General features: G+C 31.2%; 3 protein-coding genes across 4 annotated transcripts; 1 reads left to right on the top strand and 2 right to left on the bottom strand.

The window, feature by feature from the left end:
* Positions 1-1,368: 1,368 nt before the first annotated feature.
* On the bottom strand, positions 1,369-7,104 carry LOC110607013 (GATA transcription factor 25). 2 transcript variants are annotated; one of them, XM_021746057.2, is made up of 8 exons: positions 6,910-7,104; positions 6,529-6,821; positions 6,121-6,198; positions 5,904-6,040; positions 4,571-4,678; positions 4,196-4,301; positions 1,806-1,865; positions 1,369-1,709 (listed from the first exon to the last, which is right to left on the bottom strand). In XM_021746057.2, exons 2-8 carry the CDS (start codon positions 6,811-6,813, stop codon positions 1,638-1,640), a joined length of 846 nt encoding a protein of 281 aa, XP_021601749.1. In that variant the 5' UTR covers positions 6,814-6,821; positions 6,910-7,104; the 3' UTR covers positions 1,369-1,637. The 2 variants fall into 2 exon arrangements, with proteins under 2 accessions (XP_021601749.1, XP_021601748.1); XM_021746056.2 differs by having other exon boundaries at positions 6,529-7,104.
* A 691-nt stretch (positions 7,105-7,795) lies between these two features.
* On the top strand, positions 7,796-8,535 carry LOC110606870. The gene is made up of 3 exons (XM_021745852.2): positions 7,796-7,842; positions 7,926-8,112; positions 8,302-8,535. Exons 1-3 carry the CDS (start codon positions 7,796-7,798, stop codon positions 8,533-8,535), a joined length of 468 nt encoding a protein of 155 aa, XP_021601544.2.
* A 4,643-nt stretch (positions 8,536-13,178) lies between these two features.
* LOC110606868 lies at positions 13,179-15,067 on the bottom strand. The gene is made up of 3 exons (XM_043953524.1): positions 14,596-15,067; positions 13,955-14,490; positions 13,179-13,769 (listed from the first exon to the last, which is right to left on the bottom strand). Exons 1-3 carry the CDS (start codon positions 15,065-15,067, stop codon positions 13,179-13,181), a joined length of 1,599 nt encoding a protein of 532 aa, XP_043809459.1.
* Positions 15,068-22,522: the final 7,455 nt, after the last annotated feature.

Raw genomic sequence — 22,522 nt, forward strand, 5'->3', positions numbered from 1 at the left:
AGTCACCGTATTGGAATGCTGACACAATTTCGATTTGGAATTGCTTTTTCAGTGGCTGCTGTCTCTTTTGCCAAATTAATAAACTAATTTATGATGCGTAATAATTAAGATTATTGTAAATTGATGAGTGTCGAAATTATACTATTAGGGATTATTTAGGATGCACCCGCCACTTACTCGGTGTATATTTTATTTAGAAAAATTATTATTTAATTTTATAATATATGAATATTTATTAATTAAATTTTTTAATTTAAAAAATATATTAAAACATTATTATAATTTTAATAAATTAATTAATTAATTAATTAATTTATTAATTTTAACAGTTAAATATTATTTAAAAAATTAATTAATAAATTTTTTTATAAATTAAGAGGTGAATCAATGAATTTTTACATATTATATAAATAAAATTAACAAAATATTAATTATAAATTTTTAAAAATTAAATAATTAATTAATGATTTTTTTTTTAATTACAGCTAGTAAAATTTTCAATTTATTTATCATGTTCTCTTATTATATAGCTGAATCGAATGGTCATTCGCTAATCTATGACAACAAATGAGCAATCTATTCTAACCAGGTAACCAACCATGCAGCCACCGATCTACTATCCATTACCAAATCAACACTTTATTATGATGATCTTTCAAAAGATTGTAAATCAGGTGTAATACAATTAATTTTTCCGTATCTTCTAATGTGAAGTTGGACAATGAATAATTATATATTTAAGTTTTCTTTAATATTTGACAAAGTAATGATATTTTTAAATTTTCAATAAACTTAAATTATTTTCAACACCGAAAGCACGCACTACCTGAATATCAACTCTCATTTTTTGTGATAAGATAATTAAAGGGGGCACTAATACTGCATACGAATACGATTTCCTAAATTTAGTCAATCATGGAGCCACTAGTAATACAACTACACAATTACAATCAATTCAGGTCAACTATATTTCAAGGATTATTGGCCATTCGCAGCCAAATCCAACGTTTTTAAAAGGAACACACATAAGATACGCCTAACATTGGGATTTTGCCTCATCGGATCACTAAATAGACACTTTATATGTTAGCGGGAAAGGGACATGCAAGAAAGAGAAACTTGAGCAGGCGTGCTGCGTGCTGCGTGCTGCTGCACAATATATAAAAATGAAATCCAAGTTTAAAGGTAACTTCATGCTTGCACGAAACTTGCAAGTTCGACCCATTTTTAGAACTTGGGTATTCTGGGATAGATTTAGGTGAGGCTGATAATGAACTTTAAAAATCATAATTTCCATTTTCACCTCTCAAACCTTTTGCAGCTTCCAACTGAAAAAAGGGTCATCTGTGATTGTGATGTATACCAACATATTAAAGGCATTTGGCATATAAAATTACCAATGATAAATCGAGATGCTTTATGTGATACACTCGTCATATAATCCTCAAGAAGTGATCGAAGGACGAGATGACCTCATGTATTGATGATGACACTATAATATCTGTACATGACAGAAAACTAGCTGAAAGAAATTTCTAGAAAACCTTCAACTTGAATCAGTGCCAACTGCAGTGGCATTCTTGCTAAGACAACTTGGAAATTGATCAATCTACTATTGAAGCTGAATCATCACCGATTTAATAAGTAACATGATTGCTATGTGTATGGATAGCATTACCAGAGTCTGAGTCATTTGCTTCAGCTTCACCCTAATCCAGAGGCCAAATGGAAAGAGACTGGCATTACGACACATTGGTATGAGCAGAACCAAGAAACTTATAAATTATACAATATAGGAATAATACCTGTTCAATTGGCGTCACAGAATGTTCCTGAGTTTTCTTGGACAGATCTCTCAACGTCCCCTGCAGAGTTTTACTTGTCAAAAGGTGAAATTAAACAGGGCATATGGTTAAATCCCAGAACTAGAAACTCACAGATGAAACGTAAAAACAGGGGCTTGGAGAAAGGTAAAAACGTTTTGTCATCATTAATATCACTATATATATGTACACAGACAACAACAAATTGATAAACCTTGTCATTTAGTTTCCAGTGTTATGCTGAAACCCTGTCCCTCTTTAACTGATTAAACATCCAAAGAGTGTGCCTCTATCTTACAAATATCCAAACCCAGGTAACAAACGAGAATAAAAAGTTGTACAAGGCATAATTTATTCTACTATTTGAATATTATATTATTAACTCAAATAGTAAGAAAAATTACAAATTGAAAAAAGAAAAGAAATAAATATTTTTTTTTACATATTTTCTCCCTTCACTCTTCCTGGGTTAATATTAAACTAAAAGGGACTAACCATTATCCCTCTTGAAAAAGACATACCAAAAATGTGTGAAGGGAGTTATGTCCTCCTTAACTCTCACCATCCTTTACCATCCAAAAAAATGCATTCTCATGAGTTATATACTAGGTAGCATTCAGTAATTCTCATCTTGATAACTCCTTTGCTGATAAATTGTCTCTTACCAGCATATCGCACACCTGGCTAAATTACTGTTTCATAGACCTTCAGTTTACCATCAACTTGTAATGATTTTACAGTTATTCACTTTCCCATTTCAACCACCATGCTAGTCTTGTAATAGGCATTCTCCTCACTCCACGCATCCTTTTGTCAGACAGAACCTAGGTACTGAAAGTAAATGCTTCAATGCTGCATCTAAATTAACTATGCTTCTCTTGCTTTATCTTACCTAGATAAAATTGTGATGCATATCTTCCATTTTAGACAACAATTGTAGGGATCCATTTCAATTCTCCATTACCAAGCTTCACAACAATAGCTTGGAATTCAAACTTTTTAGAACAATTAACAGCATAGCTTAATGAATTATGAAACAAGAATCGACTAAAAGTACAATTTTCCAGTCTCCGAAAATGCAATCCTAAATCTTTTCATGTCTCTCAAATCCAAATTTAAACATGTAACATATGTAATCAGATTTTCTAAGAGTTACCACTTTAAGCTATGCATTCAATATGAAGATAATAATGGCAGTATGAAGAGTTGAAGCCAAATTCATCACTCCACACTGCTCCCTTGCCCCCCTCCCCCACCCCCCCCACCCCCACAAAAAAAAAAAAAAAACTCCCAAGCATAGTCCTCTTATCATCTTGATAGAAGGATGAAATGGTCTCAAAGTATCCAAGCCTAGGTAAGGCAACCAGAGAAGGTAACAAGGCGGAACGCCCCTACCATAAGCTTTAAGCCTACAGTATGCTGCTTTAAATTAAAGCACAGAAAATGGGACCTATGTCTTTTAAAATAAGCATAAGTTCAGATACAACTAACATTGGGCTAGTTTGAATGACCTCACATTCTTAAGCTAGGTCACTGTTCATTGAGCTCACTAAATGACCACCAAACTTATCTCAAGTTAGGAATCAGAAAAACATAACTTAATAAGTTATATCGTCCAATATATTACTAAATAAGGTTTGAGCAGAAAGATCCAAAAGAAGGGGGAGGAGAAGAATATCCATCTCATAAATCACTTTTCCATAACATTATTGATTTTCCAATTTTGCTTCAATATTGAACAAAAAGTTTTTAAGTCTTGACACTTGTACTTTTAGATCTAATTTTACCTCTGCCCAGTCACTGATTTTATTCTCTCCTCAATTTCCAAATTTTATATTCTCTTCCTTACTTTAGTAGCATTTATAAAGTTACTTTTTATTTTCTTCTAACGCATTTTACATAAAAATCGAAGAATTGAATTCATCAATTGATAAACCTAATAATATGGCCAAAAAGATGCAACTTCCAGGAGCATATGAATGATCAAGTTTGATAACCACATAACAGTGGCATTGTACATAACAGTGGCATTGTCTGACAGCACACATTTCTAATCAATGATAATAGCAATGTTTACAAGGTTGAGAAGGAACATTCCAAGTATGATATAGCAATGTTTACAAGGTTGAGAAGGAACATTCCAAGTATGATATAGTCAAAATCAAATGTAATGGAGATAAATCATGTGGATAAACACAGGGCAGACATACCAATATGAAATATTTTTTTTCCTTCCAAAAACAGGCATCAATGCATATGACACATAAAAATTCAATACACACACACACACACGCACACATATACATATATATAGTGAGAGAGAGAGAAAGAGAGAGAAATGGCTGCGATTAACATTAAATATAGATACTGACCCTGTTTGCCCAAAAAAGTCCACAGGCATTGCAAAGGGACCTTGGGCCTGATGGACCCCGCCGCATCATTGGTGTTGATTTTGAACTAATGCCACAATGTGTACACCTAAAGGGGGCAAATCAATAGGGAAATTATTGTTTCTTCACTAATCATTATGACAAAATACTGCATCAATTACAGAAAGATTAAGCAGAAAAAGAACTTTATGGGGCACAATAACCCTCAAATGGAGGAAAAAAAACAGTCTACAAAAATATAACAATGGGAATATATGCATCTGCTATTGTTTCTTTTTTCCTTTTACCTCCCTTTCATCTCTTGCTCTCATAATTCCAAATGATATAATGAAACTCCAAATGATACGTATAACTCACGAGGTTTCTTGCTGGCTGTCATCTTGTCCTGAATCTTGACCACCACCCCAACCATATGTTCCATCTGACTTCTTGGAAGAAGTAAACTGACCCTTCTTGCGCTGCATCCTGATGACATCAAACAAATATAAATCATACATCAAAACAGAAGGGGATCAAAAAAGGTCAATGCAAATTCATCAGCACCCATAGTCAGTGTATAAGATAAGATTAATTACTCCCTCCGTCCCTAAAAGATAGGCTTGTTTTCTTTTCTTATCCATCCCAAATTATAGGCCACCTTCCTTTTTGAAATAGAAATTTATTGATTAGGTTCCTAATATACTCCTATTTAATATACATTGAAAAAGTTAAATTTATTATTTTCAAAAATAAATTAGTAATGGGACAATATGAGTGGAGGCCAGGAGGGCGCACTAGAAAAGACAATAAAAAAAAAATTATTGTTTTTAATTATATTAACTATATTTTCTTAATCCATGTGAAAAAACAAAAACCCTTTCTTGGTGTACTAGTCAGAATTTCAAAGCGAATGAAAAGGCTTTTGTAATTTAAATGTTCATATGTAGACAATGATTTCCTTTCCATTTGTCTACACTGCAGTTTTGGTTTCATATGCCAACTATTATTGCACGTGTTAATGCATACTTTAAAAATGTTTAAAATTTTGGATGCAAAAGTGACAATATACATAGCTTTTTCTTTTCTTTTCTTTTCTTTTCTTTTCTTTTTTTATACTCAAAAGTTTCAGTTCCCTAAGCCCTGCATGAAAATTTTAACCCTTCTGAAAGCAACAATATAAATCAGCACTTCCAGAATTTCTAACATAGGATTTATATATAAAAAATTTTTAAAAAAAACACACACACATAGACTAGCGGTCTGAATAGTATTTTGCTGGTATAGAGAGTTTCAGTTTCTTTTCATTTGTTTGTTATATGCAAAAGTTTCAACTCCCTAAGCCCTATGTGATAATTTAAACTTTTCTAAAAGCAACAATACAAAACAGCGCTTTTAGAATTACTAAAATAGGAATTAGGCTTACTAAAATAGGAATTAGGCCCGAATACATTTCCCTGGTAATATGGAGTTTCATAATAACTTCAATCATGCATCAAGATTTGACATGATATGTTGCACTCATCCCCCTCTTTGAAGTAACTCAACGGTCAACATGTTGCTACTATGGCATCAATTGGTGCTTCATACAATCATGTGATTCATAACAAATGACAATCAAGTCCTAATATATCACCCGGATTATTCTGTTTAATTTTGAAAGTTCTCTAGCAATTATCAATATGACTTAATGCAGGATACAGTGTAACAACACCTGAGCGCAACCTCTTGACGAACACTGTATCTAACTTTCTTATCAAAGCATCGCTCTTTCCTCTTCTGCCTGAATCTATTTAATGAGGCAGCTCTCTGGGGTTGAGTGCAACGTCCTGGAAAGTCCACCACTGCAGCCTATAACGAATAAAGTCTGCAGATAAATAAGGAGAAAAATATGTGCAGATACACACTCTAATTTCATGATTGGAAGATACCCTCTGGTTTTGAGCTGCTATTTCCAACGGTCCAGAAGTTAGTTCACATCCTCCCAACAGTAAAAGCACTGCTTGAACCTGTAAGAATCATAAGTATGATGAAAATTTCAAACTACAGGAAAGCGAAACTTAATCATCCTTTACTTGTCAACAATACTAGGGGGAAAAGTGAAACCAAAATCAATGCGAAGTAGCTTGCGTTTTCATTATCCTACAGCACAAAAACTTCATTAGGCTCACTTGAGCAGAAATCAGCAATTCCTTTGCCTCTTAAACAACGAAGAACCTCTAAATATCTAACCTTCAATGTATTTCCCTTCCTCCTGTACATTCCTAACGAACCCGAAAAGAAAACCTAAATCACACAATTCACACTTTCACAGTCCCCAAACGAAAAAAAAAATGTACCTTATCAGGAGTAACAGCATCAAACACATAAACTTGACCCCGAAAAGTCAATGTGAGTTGGCTGGAGACATCGCCTCGATGAACAGCGAGCTCTGAGCCAGCGCCATTGCTAGGAACATATACAGAATCGGAAGAGACATCCCCTACAACAACACCAGTAGCGTTTCCGTCTTCATAACGAATGTGATGATGATCAATAGAGTCAGCAGCAGCAGCGTCTTCGTCATCGCCGGCAGGAGCAGCGATCTGATTATGAACGTTCATATGATGGGAATGACCGTACATTGGCAAGTCTGACAGAGAAAATTAGATTTTAGAAGCATTCCAGAAAGAGAAAGGATTGAGAGAAGTGAATTTGGGGAAATTGTATAAAACCCTAACCCTAATATAGTGAGAGAGAGCACGACAGTGATTGAGCAAGTGAGCGAGTGAAAAAGCGTAAACGGAGAGAGAAAGAAGGGGGAAACGAGGGAGAGGCGAGGATTGTTGAAAAATAAAGAGAAAAAATGCGAGCGAGACTGTGAGAGTCTGAGAGACTGTTTGAGGCGCCGCCGCACAATGGGCCTGTTGTTTTCGTAACGACACAAACTTGTGCGTTTTGTTATGTGTTGGAATTGCTTCGTACGTGTCGCGGTGCTTGCGTGCGAAGTGACCGACACCACAGCCTCAGGAATAGCTGATTTTTTTTTTTCCCTCGGGAGGAGGAATATTGTGGAAAATTAATTTTAAGTGGAAAGTGTAAGCTTAAAAAAATAGAAAAAAAATTTAATTTTTAGATTAATTTAAAACAAAATAAAAAAATAGGATAAAAATAAACCTTTCATATTATAAATTAATATGTTATTCAATAACACCTTACTAGCCTCTGTTTCTATTGAAGAAATACGTCAAGTTACTTTTCATATAAGTAACCTAAAGAACTTAATTTTGATGGCTTTTTTGGTCTCTTTTATTATTGTCATTAGCCTATTATGGGTCAATTCCTATATGATGTTATTAGTCATTTTTATGAATCAGATTTTCTATCAAAAGAGTTTAATAGAACTCATATTCTTATTTTTCGGTATCGTAATCCTACTAGTACTTTTTAGTTTATTTGATTAGTTTATATAATTTTATTTATAAGATCATTTTCAATAGAATCATAAACAGGTTAAATATGTGGATGAATTCTCTCATTTCAGTTGCTGAGCTATTCAAGGCAATATCGTAATTGCTCATAAAGTTTTTCACCAACTTTCGCACTTCACATGGTCGATTGCACTCAATGGCTTTGAAGTTTGACATGCCTACGGCTTATGACCATATTGACGGGTGCTTTTTGCGGATGGTTTTGGCCAAAATGGGCTTTGCTGCTAAATGAATTCAACTATTATATAATGTATTTCTACGGTCAGTTTCTCAATTCTCATCAATGAGAATCCTACTGATCTCTTTTCGCCTGCTCGTGGACTTCAGCAAGAGGATTCTTTATCCCCTTATATATTCCTCTCTATCTCTCATGCGATTTCTTATCTTTTGGCAGCTGCGCATGATGATGGGTTTATTCGGGGCATTAAAATTTCTCAGCACACTCCATCTCTGGTGATGTCTTCTTTGCTGATAATACTATGCTATTTGCTCGGGCTACTCGGCAGAAAGCAAGTTATCTGCTACATGCCCTCCATTCTTATACTTTGGCTTCTGGACAATCCATTAATTTTGCTAAGTCTCATCTTATTCAGTAAGCATACACCACTTTAGCTCAAACGACATATCCTTTCCATGTTCCAGATGGATGAATTGACCACTTCTGAGACATTTTTGGGTTTGCCTATTCTTTTGAGTCGTTACAAGCAACAAGCTTTGAAAGCACTAGAAGATAGAATGCTTGCTAAGACTCAATCTTGGAAACAAAAGCTTTTATCTCCTGCTGGGCGTGCTACCATGATACAGTCAGTGCTATTTGCAATCTCGACATATTCCATGTCTATTTTTCATACCCTAAATGTTTCTCTACCAAGTTGAATAGCTTGCTATCACGTTTTCGGTGGGGTGATGTAGATAATTCCTGTGGTATTAGTTGGATAAGGTAGTAGCGTTCATGTATTTCAAAATCCAAGTATTCAGGGAAGACTTAGATTCAAGGACTTTGAACTTTTTAATCTAGTTTGTCTAGCTAAACAATATTGGTGTCTCCTTCACAACCCATCTAGCTTATGGGTTCGAGTCCTAAAAGGTCATTATTTCCCAACTTGCTCCTTTTTACGAGGCGGGTTCAAAATGTCAACAGTCTTGACTTTAGTCTAGTCTTTTGGCAGGAAGAGATGTGTTGAAGTAAGGGGTCCGCATGAAAATTGGTGTGATTGTACTTGTACTCATATTTGATATGATTCTTGGGTATCTTAGAGTCTAATCTTTTTGGATCCTCAACTGCTTCAACATTCACCTGGTATGTAATACTCTTACCCGGTTATTTAATTAACTGAGTCGGAAATATTACATTTTGCAACTGTTCTCTTTTTTTTTTTAATTTATATCATGTAATCCATGGCTTTTTTTATTTTTTATTTTTACCGAAAATCCGGTAAAGTTTCTCATAAAATATGGGCTTAATTTCACTTATGAATAGTAATATTACACTTCTATAAACTTCAACTTTGACCCCTAAACTTCTTTTAACATTAACACAATTTCAACTCAGATCAATACTTCATAAACCATCTCATTAATCTCAATACAAAAACTTATACTAATAACCAATATTTACACCAAAAATTAAAATCTTCAAATATATATAATTCACAAACATATACAACTTCATCTCTAAAATTTTATATACATGTCATATTTCCAAAATCAACTTTATATAAAATTTGTAAAATATACCCAAGATAGTTAATGATGTAACTCTGGCTGGTTAATGCATATCTTGATCAACTACTACTTGGATCTACAACCTGCGCGAGGAAAAATAAATTCCTACGCGCTAAGCAAATTGCTCAGTGGTGCTCAACTTCTTTTTAAAAAAAAAAATAAAACATTTAAATCAAAATTCATTTATCAATAATAAATCAAATAAATAACAATAAACTATATAGCAAATAATTTAAAATAATTCTAAATCATACTATTATTTCATACATATATATTTACATAGTTGAATTTTATAGTCCTTTTTTTTTCTTTTTTCTCATATAGAAAATTTTATTTTCTCTTAATACATTTATTTATTTATTATTTTTATTTTCTTTTTAGCCCCTATAAATTTAAATGAGACTGTTAAGTCAGATAAAGAAACTATATTTATAGGGCACAAAGTGCCAAATAACTGTATGACTTAAAAGGGTCTATAACTGTAGCGGTAGAGCCGTACCTGTAGGGTAGTTGCAAGATTTGTATATGGCATGCCACACCCTTAAACTAACTCACAATTTCCACCAAACTTACTAGGGTCAGACTTTAAATAATTTATACATTTAAACATGTGGACAAAAATGTCAACATAGTGTAACTTTCGATTATTCAAACCGTAATATTTTATCATATTACAATTCTGCTTTTAAACATTGTCATATCATGTAAATCTATTAATTTAATTCAATTACATAAATTACAAATTTATTATTTAATCATTAATTAATTAACTATTATTATTTTTATTATTATTTTTTTCTAATATAATATTTTTTTTCTATTTATCACGATATATCATATCTCATTTTTCTTTTTCTTTTAATTTTTATTTCTATCCAACAACTTTATTTCAACCCTAATTTAACTAATTTACAACGTTTAACATAGTATTCCTTATTTAGACTAATAATTAACTTTTTTTTTATTATTACTATATCTTAGCCAAATTACATCCCTATTAAAGAAAGTAGAGACATTTCACTTGGTCCATAACTTGAGTTTTGCTCAAATTACACATTAATTTCAAAATTTTCTATTTATCAAATTTATCATTTCTTCAAACTTTAATCATGCTATATAACTAAAATATTATTCACTTGATCTAGTTCTACTAAGGTAGTAAAATTTTCAAATAAAACCTAATTAACAAATTATTGAATTTATTCAAATAAAGTTGAGCACAAATCTTAAATCTTTCAAAAACTTCCACAAGGTTAAAGTTTTCTAATCTTCATTTTCTTTCCCTTTAGAGTTTCCACTCTCCCCTTCCACTTCTTTGTATGAAAAAATGAACAAATAAATCATATTAATACTATATTCTTCATAAATATTCACATAAAAATGATAAGAAATATTCCTACATCAAAATTCCTAACATACCTTTAAATTTTCCAACACTTTGTTACTATACACTTTCCCTCAACCTTGAATTTTCTCTTTAATTTCTCTTCTTTTCTTTAATTTCTCTTCTTTTCTTTAAATTCTACTTTGGAAAGGTGTTGAGAGAAAATGAGTAATTGATTGGAGGTGAAAATTTGAAGAAATTTGGTGTAGAAGAGAAAAGATGGAGAATGAAAAAATTTTTTTTTTGGTTCACGGCAGAGGAAGGAGAATTGAAGAAGATGGGTTCTTCTTCTCTTCTAGTCTTTTCTTCTTCTTCTTTTCTTTTTTTTTTTTTAATTTATTTAGTTAAGTGGCTAGCAAAGTGCTACTTGTCTTTAAATTAAAATTTAATTTATCTTTTTTTTCTCTTTTTTTTTATTCTTATTCTTTTTATTTATTTATTTATTTATTTTTTTGGGATGTTACAACTCTACCCCTCTTATAAAAATTTCGTCCTCGAAATTTTACCTATATTAAAGAGATAAGGATACTGTGTTTTCATGACACCTTCACTCTCCCAAGTTGCTTCTTCTACTTTGTGATTCCTCCATAGGACTTTAACAAGAGGAATTTTTTGTTTCTCAACTCTTTTATTTCTCTTATTAGAATTTTCACAGGTTCTTCTTCATATGACAAGTTTGGTTGTACATCCATAGATTCCGCTGGGAGGACATGAGAAGGATCTGACATGTATCTTCTAAACATAAAAACATGAAAAACATTGTGTATCTTGTCATGTTCTGGTGGTAAGGCTAGCTTGTAGGCTACCGGTCCTACACGTTCCATAATTTCATAAGGACCGATAAATCTAGGACTCAGTTTACCCTTTTTGCCAAATCTCAGCACTTTCTTCCAAGGTGAAACTTTAAGGAAGACTTTATCGCCCACTGAAAACTCTATATTCTTTCTTTTTTTATTTGCATATGACTTTTGTCTGTCTGATGCTGCCTTTAACCTCTCCTTGATGATCTTAACCTTTTCTTCTATTTGTCTTATCAAGTCAGGACCCACAAGCTTATCTTCACTTAGCTCTGTCCAGCATAGAGGAATCCTGCATTTCCTCCCATACAATGCTTCATAAGGTGCCATTTTAATACTGGACTGGTAGCTGTGGTTGTAAGCGAATTCCATTAATGAAAGATACTTTTCCCAGCTTCATTCAAATTCAATAATACAGCTCCTTAACATGTCTTCTAAGATCTGAATTACCCTCTCTGACTGTCCATCCGTTTGGGAATGAAAAGTTGTACTGAAGTTCAATCTAGTACCCAAGACTTCATGCAATTTCTCCCAAAATCTTGATGTAAACCTCGGGTCTCTGTCAGATATCCATGTAGTCGTACTATCTCGTTTATATACAATTCTGCTAATTTTTCAAGGGAATAATATGTTCTGACAGGTAGAAAATGTGCAGACTTTGTCAATCTATCAACAATCACCCATACATCATCTTTCTTTCTTGGTGTGAGTGGCAGACCAGTGACAAAATCCATAGTAACTCGATCCCATTTCCATTCTGGTATAGAGATTGGTTGTAGCAAACCAGAAGGAACTTGGTGCTCTGCTTTTACCTGCTGATAGGTTAAGCATTTTGAAACAAACTCTGCTATGTTTCTTTTTATTCCTGGCCACCAATAGTTTTTCTTCAGATCTTGATATATTTTGGTACTACCAGGATGCATTGCGTATGGACTACTATGAGCCTCTTCAAGTATATTCTTCCTTAACTCAGTTATGTCCGGCACACATATTCTGTTTTGGTAATATAAGCAACCATTGACTTTAATTTCAAACCCATTGTCCTTCCCTTCCTGTATTTGTCTTACCTTCACTGCAATATCCTTATCTTCCTTCTAAGCTTCCTGGACTTGTTGAAGCAAACTGGGCCTAACTTTCAATTCTGCAATAACAACTTCATCTTTAGCCAATGTCAAGTGAGCATTCATAGCATTGAGTGCAAGCAAATATTTTCTGCTAAGAGCATCTGCCACCACATTTGCTTTGCCAGGGTGGTAGTCAATAATACAATCATAATCTTTTAACAGCTCCATCCATCTCCTTTGTCTCAAATTTAACTCTTTTTGAGTTGCCAAGTACTTTAGGCTTTTATGATCCATATAAATATAACACTTTTCACCATATAAGTAATGCCTCCAGATCTTTAATGCAAAAACTATGGTTGCTAATTCTAAATCATGAGTGGGATAATTTCTTTCATGTGGTTTTAATTGCCTGGAAGCATAAGCAACAACTTTTCCATCTTGCATCAACACGCAACCAAGTCCATTATGAGAGGCATCACTATAAATCACAAAGTCCTTACCTGACACTGGTTGTGTAAGGACAGGTGACTCTGTGAGCATAGCCTTTAATCAATCAAAACTGGCCTGACACTTGTCATTCCATTCGAACTTGACATTTTTCTGCAACAACCTTGTCAATGGAGCAGCTATTTGAGAGAATCCTTTTACAAACCTTCTGTAATAACCAGCTAACTCCAAGAAGCTTCTGACTTCTGTAATGTTCTTGGGTGGCTTCCATGCAAGGATAGTCTCTATCTTTTTGGGATCGACCCTTATGCCTTCTGCAGATACTACATGTCCCAGAAAAGATATTTCATTCAACCAAAATTCACATTTGCTGAATTTAGCATAAAGTTGTTTCTCCCTTAGCATTTGTAACACAATCCTCAAGTGCCTATCATGCTCTTCTTTTGTCTTTGAATAGACTAGAATGTCATCTATGAACACAATAACAAACTGGTCCAAGAAAGGGTGAAAGATACGATTCATCAAGTCCATAAATGTAGCTGGAGCATTAGTCAATCGGAATGGCATGACAAGGAATTCATAATGTCCATATCGGGTCCTGAACGTAGCCTTTGGAATATCTACATCCTTTACTCTGAGCTGATAATAACCTGATCTTAGGTCAATTTTAGAAAAGACACCCGCTCCCTTTAGCTGATCAAACAAGTCATTATACGGGGCATTGGATATTTATTTTTGATGGTCAACTTGTTGAGTTGTCTGGAATCCACGCACAGTCTCAGTGAACCATCCTTCTTCTTAACAAATAGCACTGGTGTACCCTAGGGAGAGATACTAGGGCGTATGAAACCCTTATTGAGTAATTCTTGTAGTTGCACTTTTAATTCTTTTAATTCTGTGGGAGCCATCCTATAGGGAGCAATTGATATGGGTGTAGTGCCTGGTATAACTTCTATGGAAAATTCTACTTCTCTTTCTGGAGGTAATCCTGGTAATTCGTCTGGAAAGACATCAAAGAAGTCGCAAATAGTAGGTATATCTTGCACAATAGGTTTCTCTTTCTTAGCCTCCAAAACACAGGCTAAGTATGTCTCACAACCCTTTCTTATCATTCTTCTGGCTGCAGTAGCAAAAATAACATTAGAGAGAAAATCTGATCTCTCGCCCACAACTACTACTTCTTCACCTTTCAGTGTCTTTAGCGTGATTCTCTTCTTTCTACAATCAACTATAACCTGGTGTCTAAATAACCAATCCATTCCTAGAATCACATCAAACTCTCGAAAAGGTAATTCAATCAAATCTCTATGAAAAATGTGATCGTGAATCAAAATGGGGCAATCTTTAAATACTTTACTGACAACTACATTGTGGCCAAAAGGATTAGTTACTACTATATCCTGATCTAGTATGTCTGCTTATAGTTCTTTTTTATTTGTGATAGGTATGCAAATATAAGAGTGTGTGGAACCATGATCTATTAAAGCATGAACAGATCGGCCAAAGATAGAAAATATACCTATGATAACATCTGGGAAATCCTGATCCTCTCTGGCTTTAATGGCATAGGCTTTGGCAGGTGCTCTAGATTCTGGTCTGTCCACAGTCTCTGACACTCTTTGACTAGAGGTACCTGTCGGCTCACTTCTACCTTTGCTTCTAGTCTTTCGAGTTACTGGTACAATTCTTTCTATTGCTGGTGCTGAGGCTGTTTGCTTCTTAGAACAATCCCTCATAATGTGATCTATAGAGCCACATATGAAACAAGCTCCTGTCAGCAATCTGCAAGTACCAGTATGTCTCCTTTTGCAGTGGTCGCACTCTGGTGGAAGACTTCTTCCTGAGTCTCCAGAACTGGCCACAGAAGTAGTCTGTTGAGCATACCTACTTGCTAAACTCTGAGCTGATTTTTGACCCTGCCTTTGAGACTGGCTTGATCTAGCAAGTTGAAAACTTTTCTGTCTCTTACTAGAGCCTTGTGAAGCTATCATCTGTCATTGACTCTAATTCTGACTGTAAGTCCTTTTTTGCTGACTCCTCTGTCTTTTACCCTGGTCTTCTTCCCTCACTTTCTCTACATTCAAAGTTGCATTCACCAGTGCTGAAAAATCTCTGATTTGAAGGGCAACTAGAAGCATCTTGATCTCAGTGTTTAACCCTTGCTCAAATCTTTTACATTTTGCCTCCTCTGTAGGAATCATCTCCCTGGCATATCTGCTCAATCTAATAAACTCTCTTTCATACTCAGTTACTGTCATACGTCCCTGTCTCAAATAGATAAACTCCCTTTTTCTCTCCTCCATATATATGTCACCTACATATCTCTTTCTGAACTCATTTAAGAAAAACTCTCATGTCCTCTGTATTGGTTGCACGGTCTGTTCCATAGTGTCCCACCATTGGTATGCTTCTTCTTTTAGTAGTGACACTGCACATACTAGACTATATTTTGGGGAACACTGTAACTATATATTGAAGAACCCTATCTGCACTTTGCAACCAATATTCTACTGCAGATGCATCATCTTCCTTTCGTCCTTTAAATTCTGTAGCACCATACTTTCTCAATTTATCAATAGGCAGCCTGGCTGGTGCTGGTGCAGGAACCAGTGGTGGAACTATAGCTGGCTAAGCTACTCCGGCCACCTGCCTGAAAATCTCTATTAATTGCTATAATAAGACCTCCTGCTCCAACCTTCTAGCACCAAGAGGAGCATGTGGCGGTACATGGCCAATGACCTCAATCGGTATATGATTTTCTACCTCTTCTCCAACTTAAAGTTCTCCCCGTTCTTCCGTCATTCTATAATATTAAAATTCATAAAATAGATCTGCATCAGAGTTACATCATATCTTTAATATATATGGCATGTACATATTCCTATACCTAACTATTTACCCACATACTACCTAGAGTTGACTAAACCTACTCTGATACCACTAAATGTAACACTCCCTACCCGGTTATTTAGTTAACCGAGCCGGAGATATTACATTTTGCAACAGTTCTCTTATTTTTCCTTTAATTTATATTATGTAATTCATGACTTTTTTTTTGTTTTTTTTTTACCGAAAATCCGGCAAAGTTTCCCTGAAATATGGGCTTAATTTCACCTGTGAATAGTAATATTACACTTCTATAAACTTCAACCTTAACCCCTAAACTTCTTTTAACATCAACACAATTTCGACTCAGATCAACACTTCATAAACCAACTCATTAATCTCAATACAAAAGCTTATACTAATAACCAATATTTATACCAAAAATTAAAATCTTCAAATATATTTAATTCACAATCATATACAACTTCATCTCTAAAATTTTATGTACATATTATATTTTCAAAATCAACTTTATATAAAATTTATAAAATATACCCAAATAGTTAATGATGTAACTCTGGCTGGGTTGATGCAGATCTTGATCTAATACTACTTGGATCTACAACCTGCGCGAGGAAAAATAAATTCCTATGTGCTAAGCAAATTGCTTAGTGGTGCTCAACTTCTTTTTTTTTTTAAATAAAACATTTAAATCAAAATTCATTTATTAAAAATAAATCAAATAAATGACAATAAACTATATAGCAAACAATTTAAAATAATTCTAAATCATATTATTATTTCATATATATATATATATATAGTTGAATTTCATAGTCCTTTTTTCTTTTTCTTTTTTTTTATATAGAAAATTTTATTTTCTCTTAATACATTTATTTATTTATTATTTTTATTTTTTTTGGTTCTATAAATTTAAATGGGGCTGTTAAGTCAAATAAAGAAGCTATATCTGTAGGGCACAAAGTGCCAAATAACTGTATGACTCAAAAGAGTCTATAACTGTAATGATAGAGCCGTACCTGTAGGGTATCAATCAGTGTAACTGTAGTGCAGTACTGCAAGATCTATATATGACATGCCACATCCTTAAACTAACTCACAATTCTCACCAAACTTACTAGAGTCAGACTTTAAATAATTTCTACATTTAAACATGTGGACAAAAATTTCAACATAGTGTAACTTTCGATTATTCAAATCGTAATATTTTATCATATTACAATTCTGCTTTTAAACATTGTCATATCATGTAAATATATTAATTTAATTTAACTACATAAATTACCATTTTATTATTTAATCCTTAATTAATTAACTATTATTATTATTTTTTCTAATCTATTTTTTTTTCTATTTATCACGATATACCATATCTCTTTTTTCTTTTTCTTTTAATTTTTATTTCTATCCAACAACTTTCTTTCAACCCTAATTTAATTATTTTATAACGTTTAACATATTATTTCTTATTTAGACTAATAATTAATTTTTTTTATTGTTATTACTATATCTTAGCCAAATTACATCCCTATCAAAGAAAGTAGAGACATTTCACTTGATCTATAACTTGAGTTTTGCTCAAATTACATATTAATTTCAAAATTTTCTATTTATCAAATTTATCATTTCTTCAAACTTTAATCATGCTATATAACTAAAATATTATTCACTTGATCTAGTTCTACTAAGGTAGTAAAATTTTCAAATAAAACCTAATTAACAAATTATTGAATTTATTCAAATAAAGTTGAGCACAAAATTTTAAACCTTCCAAAATCTTCCATAAGCTTAAAGTTTTCTAATCTTCCTTTTCCTTCCACTTCTTTTTCATGAAAAAATGAATAAATAAATCATATTAATACAATATTCTTTATAAATATTCACATAAAAATGATAAGAAACATTCTTACATCAAAACCCCTAACATACTTTTAAATTTTTCAACACTTTGTTACTATTCACTCTCCCTCAACCTTGAATTTTCTCTTTAATTTCTCTTCTTTTTTTCAAATTCTACTTTGAAAAGGTGTTGAGAGAAAATGAGTAATTGATTTGAAGTGAAAATTTGAAGAAAAGGTGTTGGGAGAAAATGAGTAATTGATTTGAAGTGAAAATTTGAAGAAATTTGGTGTAGAAGAGAAAAGATGGAGAATGAGAATTTTATTTTGGTTCACAGCAGAAGAAGGAGAATTGAAGAAGATAGGTTCTTATTCTCTTCTAGTCTTTTTTCTTCTTCTTCTTTTTTTTTTTTAAATTTATTTGGTTAAGTGGCTAGCAAAGTGCTACTTGTCTTTAAATTAAAATTTAATTTATTTTTTTTATTTTTATTCTTTTTATTTATTTATTCATTTTTTTTGAGATATTACACGGTACATTTAAAGTTGTTTGATTTGATTGATCAATCTACCCTTAATTGGAATCATAAGTTGGTGTTCCAATTCTTTTCTCCACACTAGGCATCCATTCTTTCTATACCTATAACTCCTACCTATAACTCCTACTAGCACGTCAGATGTTTTAGTCTGATACTATGTGAAGAACGGACCGTATAGTGTGCGTTCTAGTTATTTTTTATATAATATACAAATAAATATGATTAAGTATGAAGTTTGTTATTTGGCAGAGCTCTTTTAATTGGAGTTACAACGCATATAAGGGATGTTGAACCTGACCATGGATTCAACTTCCCAAACTCACCTTTACTCCCTTACCTATGGACAAAAAAAAATTTGTTATTGTTGGACTTTCGACACTAAATTTTACACGATAAAAAATATATATATTTAAAATTTTGTTAATATAAAGTTAATTGTAAGTTCTAAAAGAAATTTATTTAGTTTAAATTATTATAATCAATTGATTAAAATCTTTTTATTATTTTTTAAATATAGTTGATATAATTAATTTAGATATATTGTTGGTTTCAATTGGATTGAATAAATAGAAAAGTAAAATTTTTCAACAATATGGATCATGTTTAAACGAAGAAAGCAATAATAAAAAAAAAAATAAATACTTTTTATTCATTTTGGTTGGGTTGTCGTAAACCATAAACCGTCCAAATGTTTGGTCTCTAACGATATCCACACAGAATGATAATGGAAAAATCTTAGAATAGTTCTAAGGGATTGAGAAGGAGAGACGTTGTGAGTGCTACCTCCTTGCCTTTCCTGAATTTTGAAGACTCCCAAAAAGGATTTCTGTCAAAACCTTAGCTCTAATGCCTTTTTATACTAAATTCTAGGATTTCAGTATAATAATATTTGTTTATTTAACTAATTAAATAAATAAATTATAACTATGGTTTAAAACTTTAATAAATATACCATATAAATCTCAGACAATTTTAATTAGATCCCTACTTAATTAATTAGAACAAAATCATAATTCTTTTAAATTACAATTTTATCTCAATGTCAATTTATATGCAATCAAGTCCTACTTGATTTAATTTCTTAAAAGATTTCTCAAAATGGTTAATTCAGTGCATTTATTCATAAAATAAGCATCTATATATTAGTTCTAGATATCTCACATATTTCAATCTATAAAATGAGTTGCTTCCTCTAAAAAAAAATATATAATATGTATTTGTCTCAACAATTCTAATTATTGTCCAATCATGATAAAAATATCGACCAGGAACATTTGGAGACATTAATTAAATGCAATAGGAATCTCATAATTATAATCGCATTATAATTTTTTTTGCACGGTAATATAGTTTCATGAACTTTATATTTACTCGAAATTCAATTAAATTAACAGTAAAAATAAATAACAGCTTTTATAAAATTATTTTTAAATATTTAAAATACATAAAAAATAATACATAATTACAATTAACAGATTTAGCATAGGGCATATTACTAATATATATGTGGATCAAATCTAATAAAAGAGACAAAACAATCTCATCTTAATTTTAAAGGTGTTGAAATAACCAATATTCAAATTCAAACTCACTGACAGATGAAATTAAGGATTCATCACATCCTCTTGAATTTCTTATTCTTATTTAAGACATTTCTTATTCTTATTTAAGACATTTCTTAAAATTGTTACTTTTTTATATATCATGCTTAAAAAATAAAAAGCCTATTTATCTTTTCTTAACCTCTCAAGTTTATTGGACTTATTGGCGTAAAAATGTTATAGCAACTGATATTTAAGATTTCATACTAAAATGGTTAGCCGTTTCATACCAAACAAACTTCTAACCTTCAACGAATTTCTTTTGATCAAGACAGATACATGCTCGTCAAGAGGTTGCACTCAAGTGTGTTATACTATATCCAGCATAAGTAGTCAATTAGGGATATAAATGAATCAAATTATTTATGAGCTACTCGAGATTCGACTTGATAAAAATTCGATCGGACTCGATTCAATTTTAAAAAAGCCAAGCTTAAGCTTAATTTTTAAACTCATTTAGTAAATGAGTCAAGTTTGAACTCAATAGTATTTGGCTTATTTTCGAGTTAATGAGCAGGTTCGTGAACAATCTCGATAAGTAGGCTGAGATTAATATTATAAGAAATTAACTCAAACCTTACATATACTTTTATGAGTCAAATCTAAATTTTTTAAAGTTAAGCTCTATATAATTTAATTACACTCTTGATGTTACATGGCGATTTTCCAAAGTAAGTCATAAAATATCACTATAAAATAAGGTCACGTGATAAGAATCTGATAATCGGATGCACGGTCTCACCCAAAGAAAAGAAGATTCGAACACCGTTACACCCGGTTCTTCATTAAGATTCGCATTCCCTAAAGAGGTTGAGTCTTCGCATAAAGTTACCGTTAGTAGGCATAATCCAATAAATTCCTATTACGCCTATAATTACGGGATCCCTGACCAGTTAAATCGGTGCTAACTAACTCACGTTCTCTTTCTTACAGAATTAACTACTCACAACATAGCTCTGTTGTTCGGCCTCATCAACTCTTAAAACTTCCATATATTTGAATTGTTAAGATTTAAGATCTCATCTTATAAGTTTACGAGCTAATTTATATGTATATATTTATTTAACTAAAATTATTTAAACTCATTAAATTTAACTAAAATTTATTATATATGTAAATAAATTAATTTATTCGAAACTAAACTCAATAAAAACTTGATTGATAAACGAGTCAAACTTGAAATTATTAATACTCTGTTCGAGTTCCAAATGAGTAAAATTCGAGTTTAACTCGAGCTCAAAAAGATTTTAACTTTTCAAAACTTAACTCGATTGGCCAATTATTTTAGATTAAAGTTCTAAATATCAATAAATATTATTTAACTTTTGTTTCAAATTAAGAATTTTTTAATAATTTAATTAAATTGATTTCATTTTTATTAATTCTCTTAAAAAATTTCAAAATTTAAAATTATATATTATTTTGTAAAAATTTATTTATTTACAAAAACAGTTATTTCAAATGAAATCTAAATCACTGCTCAGAGTGGAAAAGCTAAATTTTAACGTTTCTCTCGTTAAAAAAGCTTATAAATACTATGGCATCAACATGCACTCTCGGAACAAAAAGGAAAACACATTAATAGAAAAGAGCGCAAGATACTATTTTAGTATATAAACAAGGGAGAATTATTTTTTTATGAGGTAATATATAATTAATGAATTTATTTTTTTATTTTTAAAATTTAATATTTTAATATTTAAAATTTTATTCGTTAAAATTATAAATTTTTTAAAAAATAATATTAATAATAGAAAAAATAACCTAACTAAACTTAATATTTTAATTTTTAAAATTTAATTTCTATAAATTTATAAATCTCTCAAAAAATTAAATAAAAAAAAATTCTAAAAAAAATTCTATTTGCAAATTAAAGTAACAAAACTGAAAATCTTAAACTCAATTTTTATAAATAAATAATAATTTTAATAAATTCAAGATTTAAACTCAATAAATATAATAAAAATAAAGATAAAGAAAATATATTTTTAATATTTGAAATATAATATAATTAACTGATTTATTATTCTATTTTTCAAATTCAAACACTTTAATTCTTAAAATTTAATTTTATCAAAATCCAAAAGGGAAAAATATCAAACTCAATCTTTACAAATAAATAAAAATTTTAATAAATTCATGATTTAAACTAAAAAATATAATAAAAATTAAAATATATAAAATTTAAATTATTAAAAATAAAATGTGATGTTGCTCGATAATTATTTACCATTTAAAAAATATATTAAAATATCTCTGATATTTTAAAAAGTTTACTAGTTAGTTCTTCCATTGATTTTAGTCGTTAAGTATTATAAAAAAAAATCTAAAATTCTCTCGATACAGAGAGACCAATTAGTAAGCTTTTTAATAATTTAAGGGACTAACTAATAAATTTTTTAAAATTATATGGATTAATAGTAAAATGTTTAATGACAAATTAACAGAAAAATAAGTTAATAGACTTTTTAAAATGTCAATATATTTTTTAAAATTGAGAGACTAATTAACCAATTTCTCTATATCATAAAAATTAATTAGTAAATTTTTTTATTTTATTACTAATAAAGGTATTTTTAAAATTATATTTATTCCGTTTTCTTTCTAATCATTGACTTAATAAA

This window comes from Manihot esculenta, chromosome 18 (genome assembly GCF_001659605.2).
Source record: "Manihot esculenta cultivar AM560-2 chromosome 18, M.esculenta_v8, whole genome shotgun sequence".
Lineage (NCBI taxonomy): Eukaryota > Viridiplantae > Streptophyta > Magnoliopsida > Malpighiales > Euphorbiaceae > Manihot > Manihot esculenta.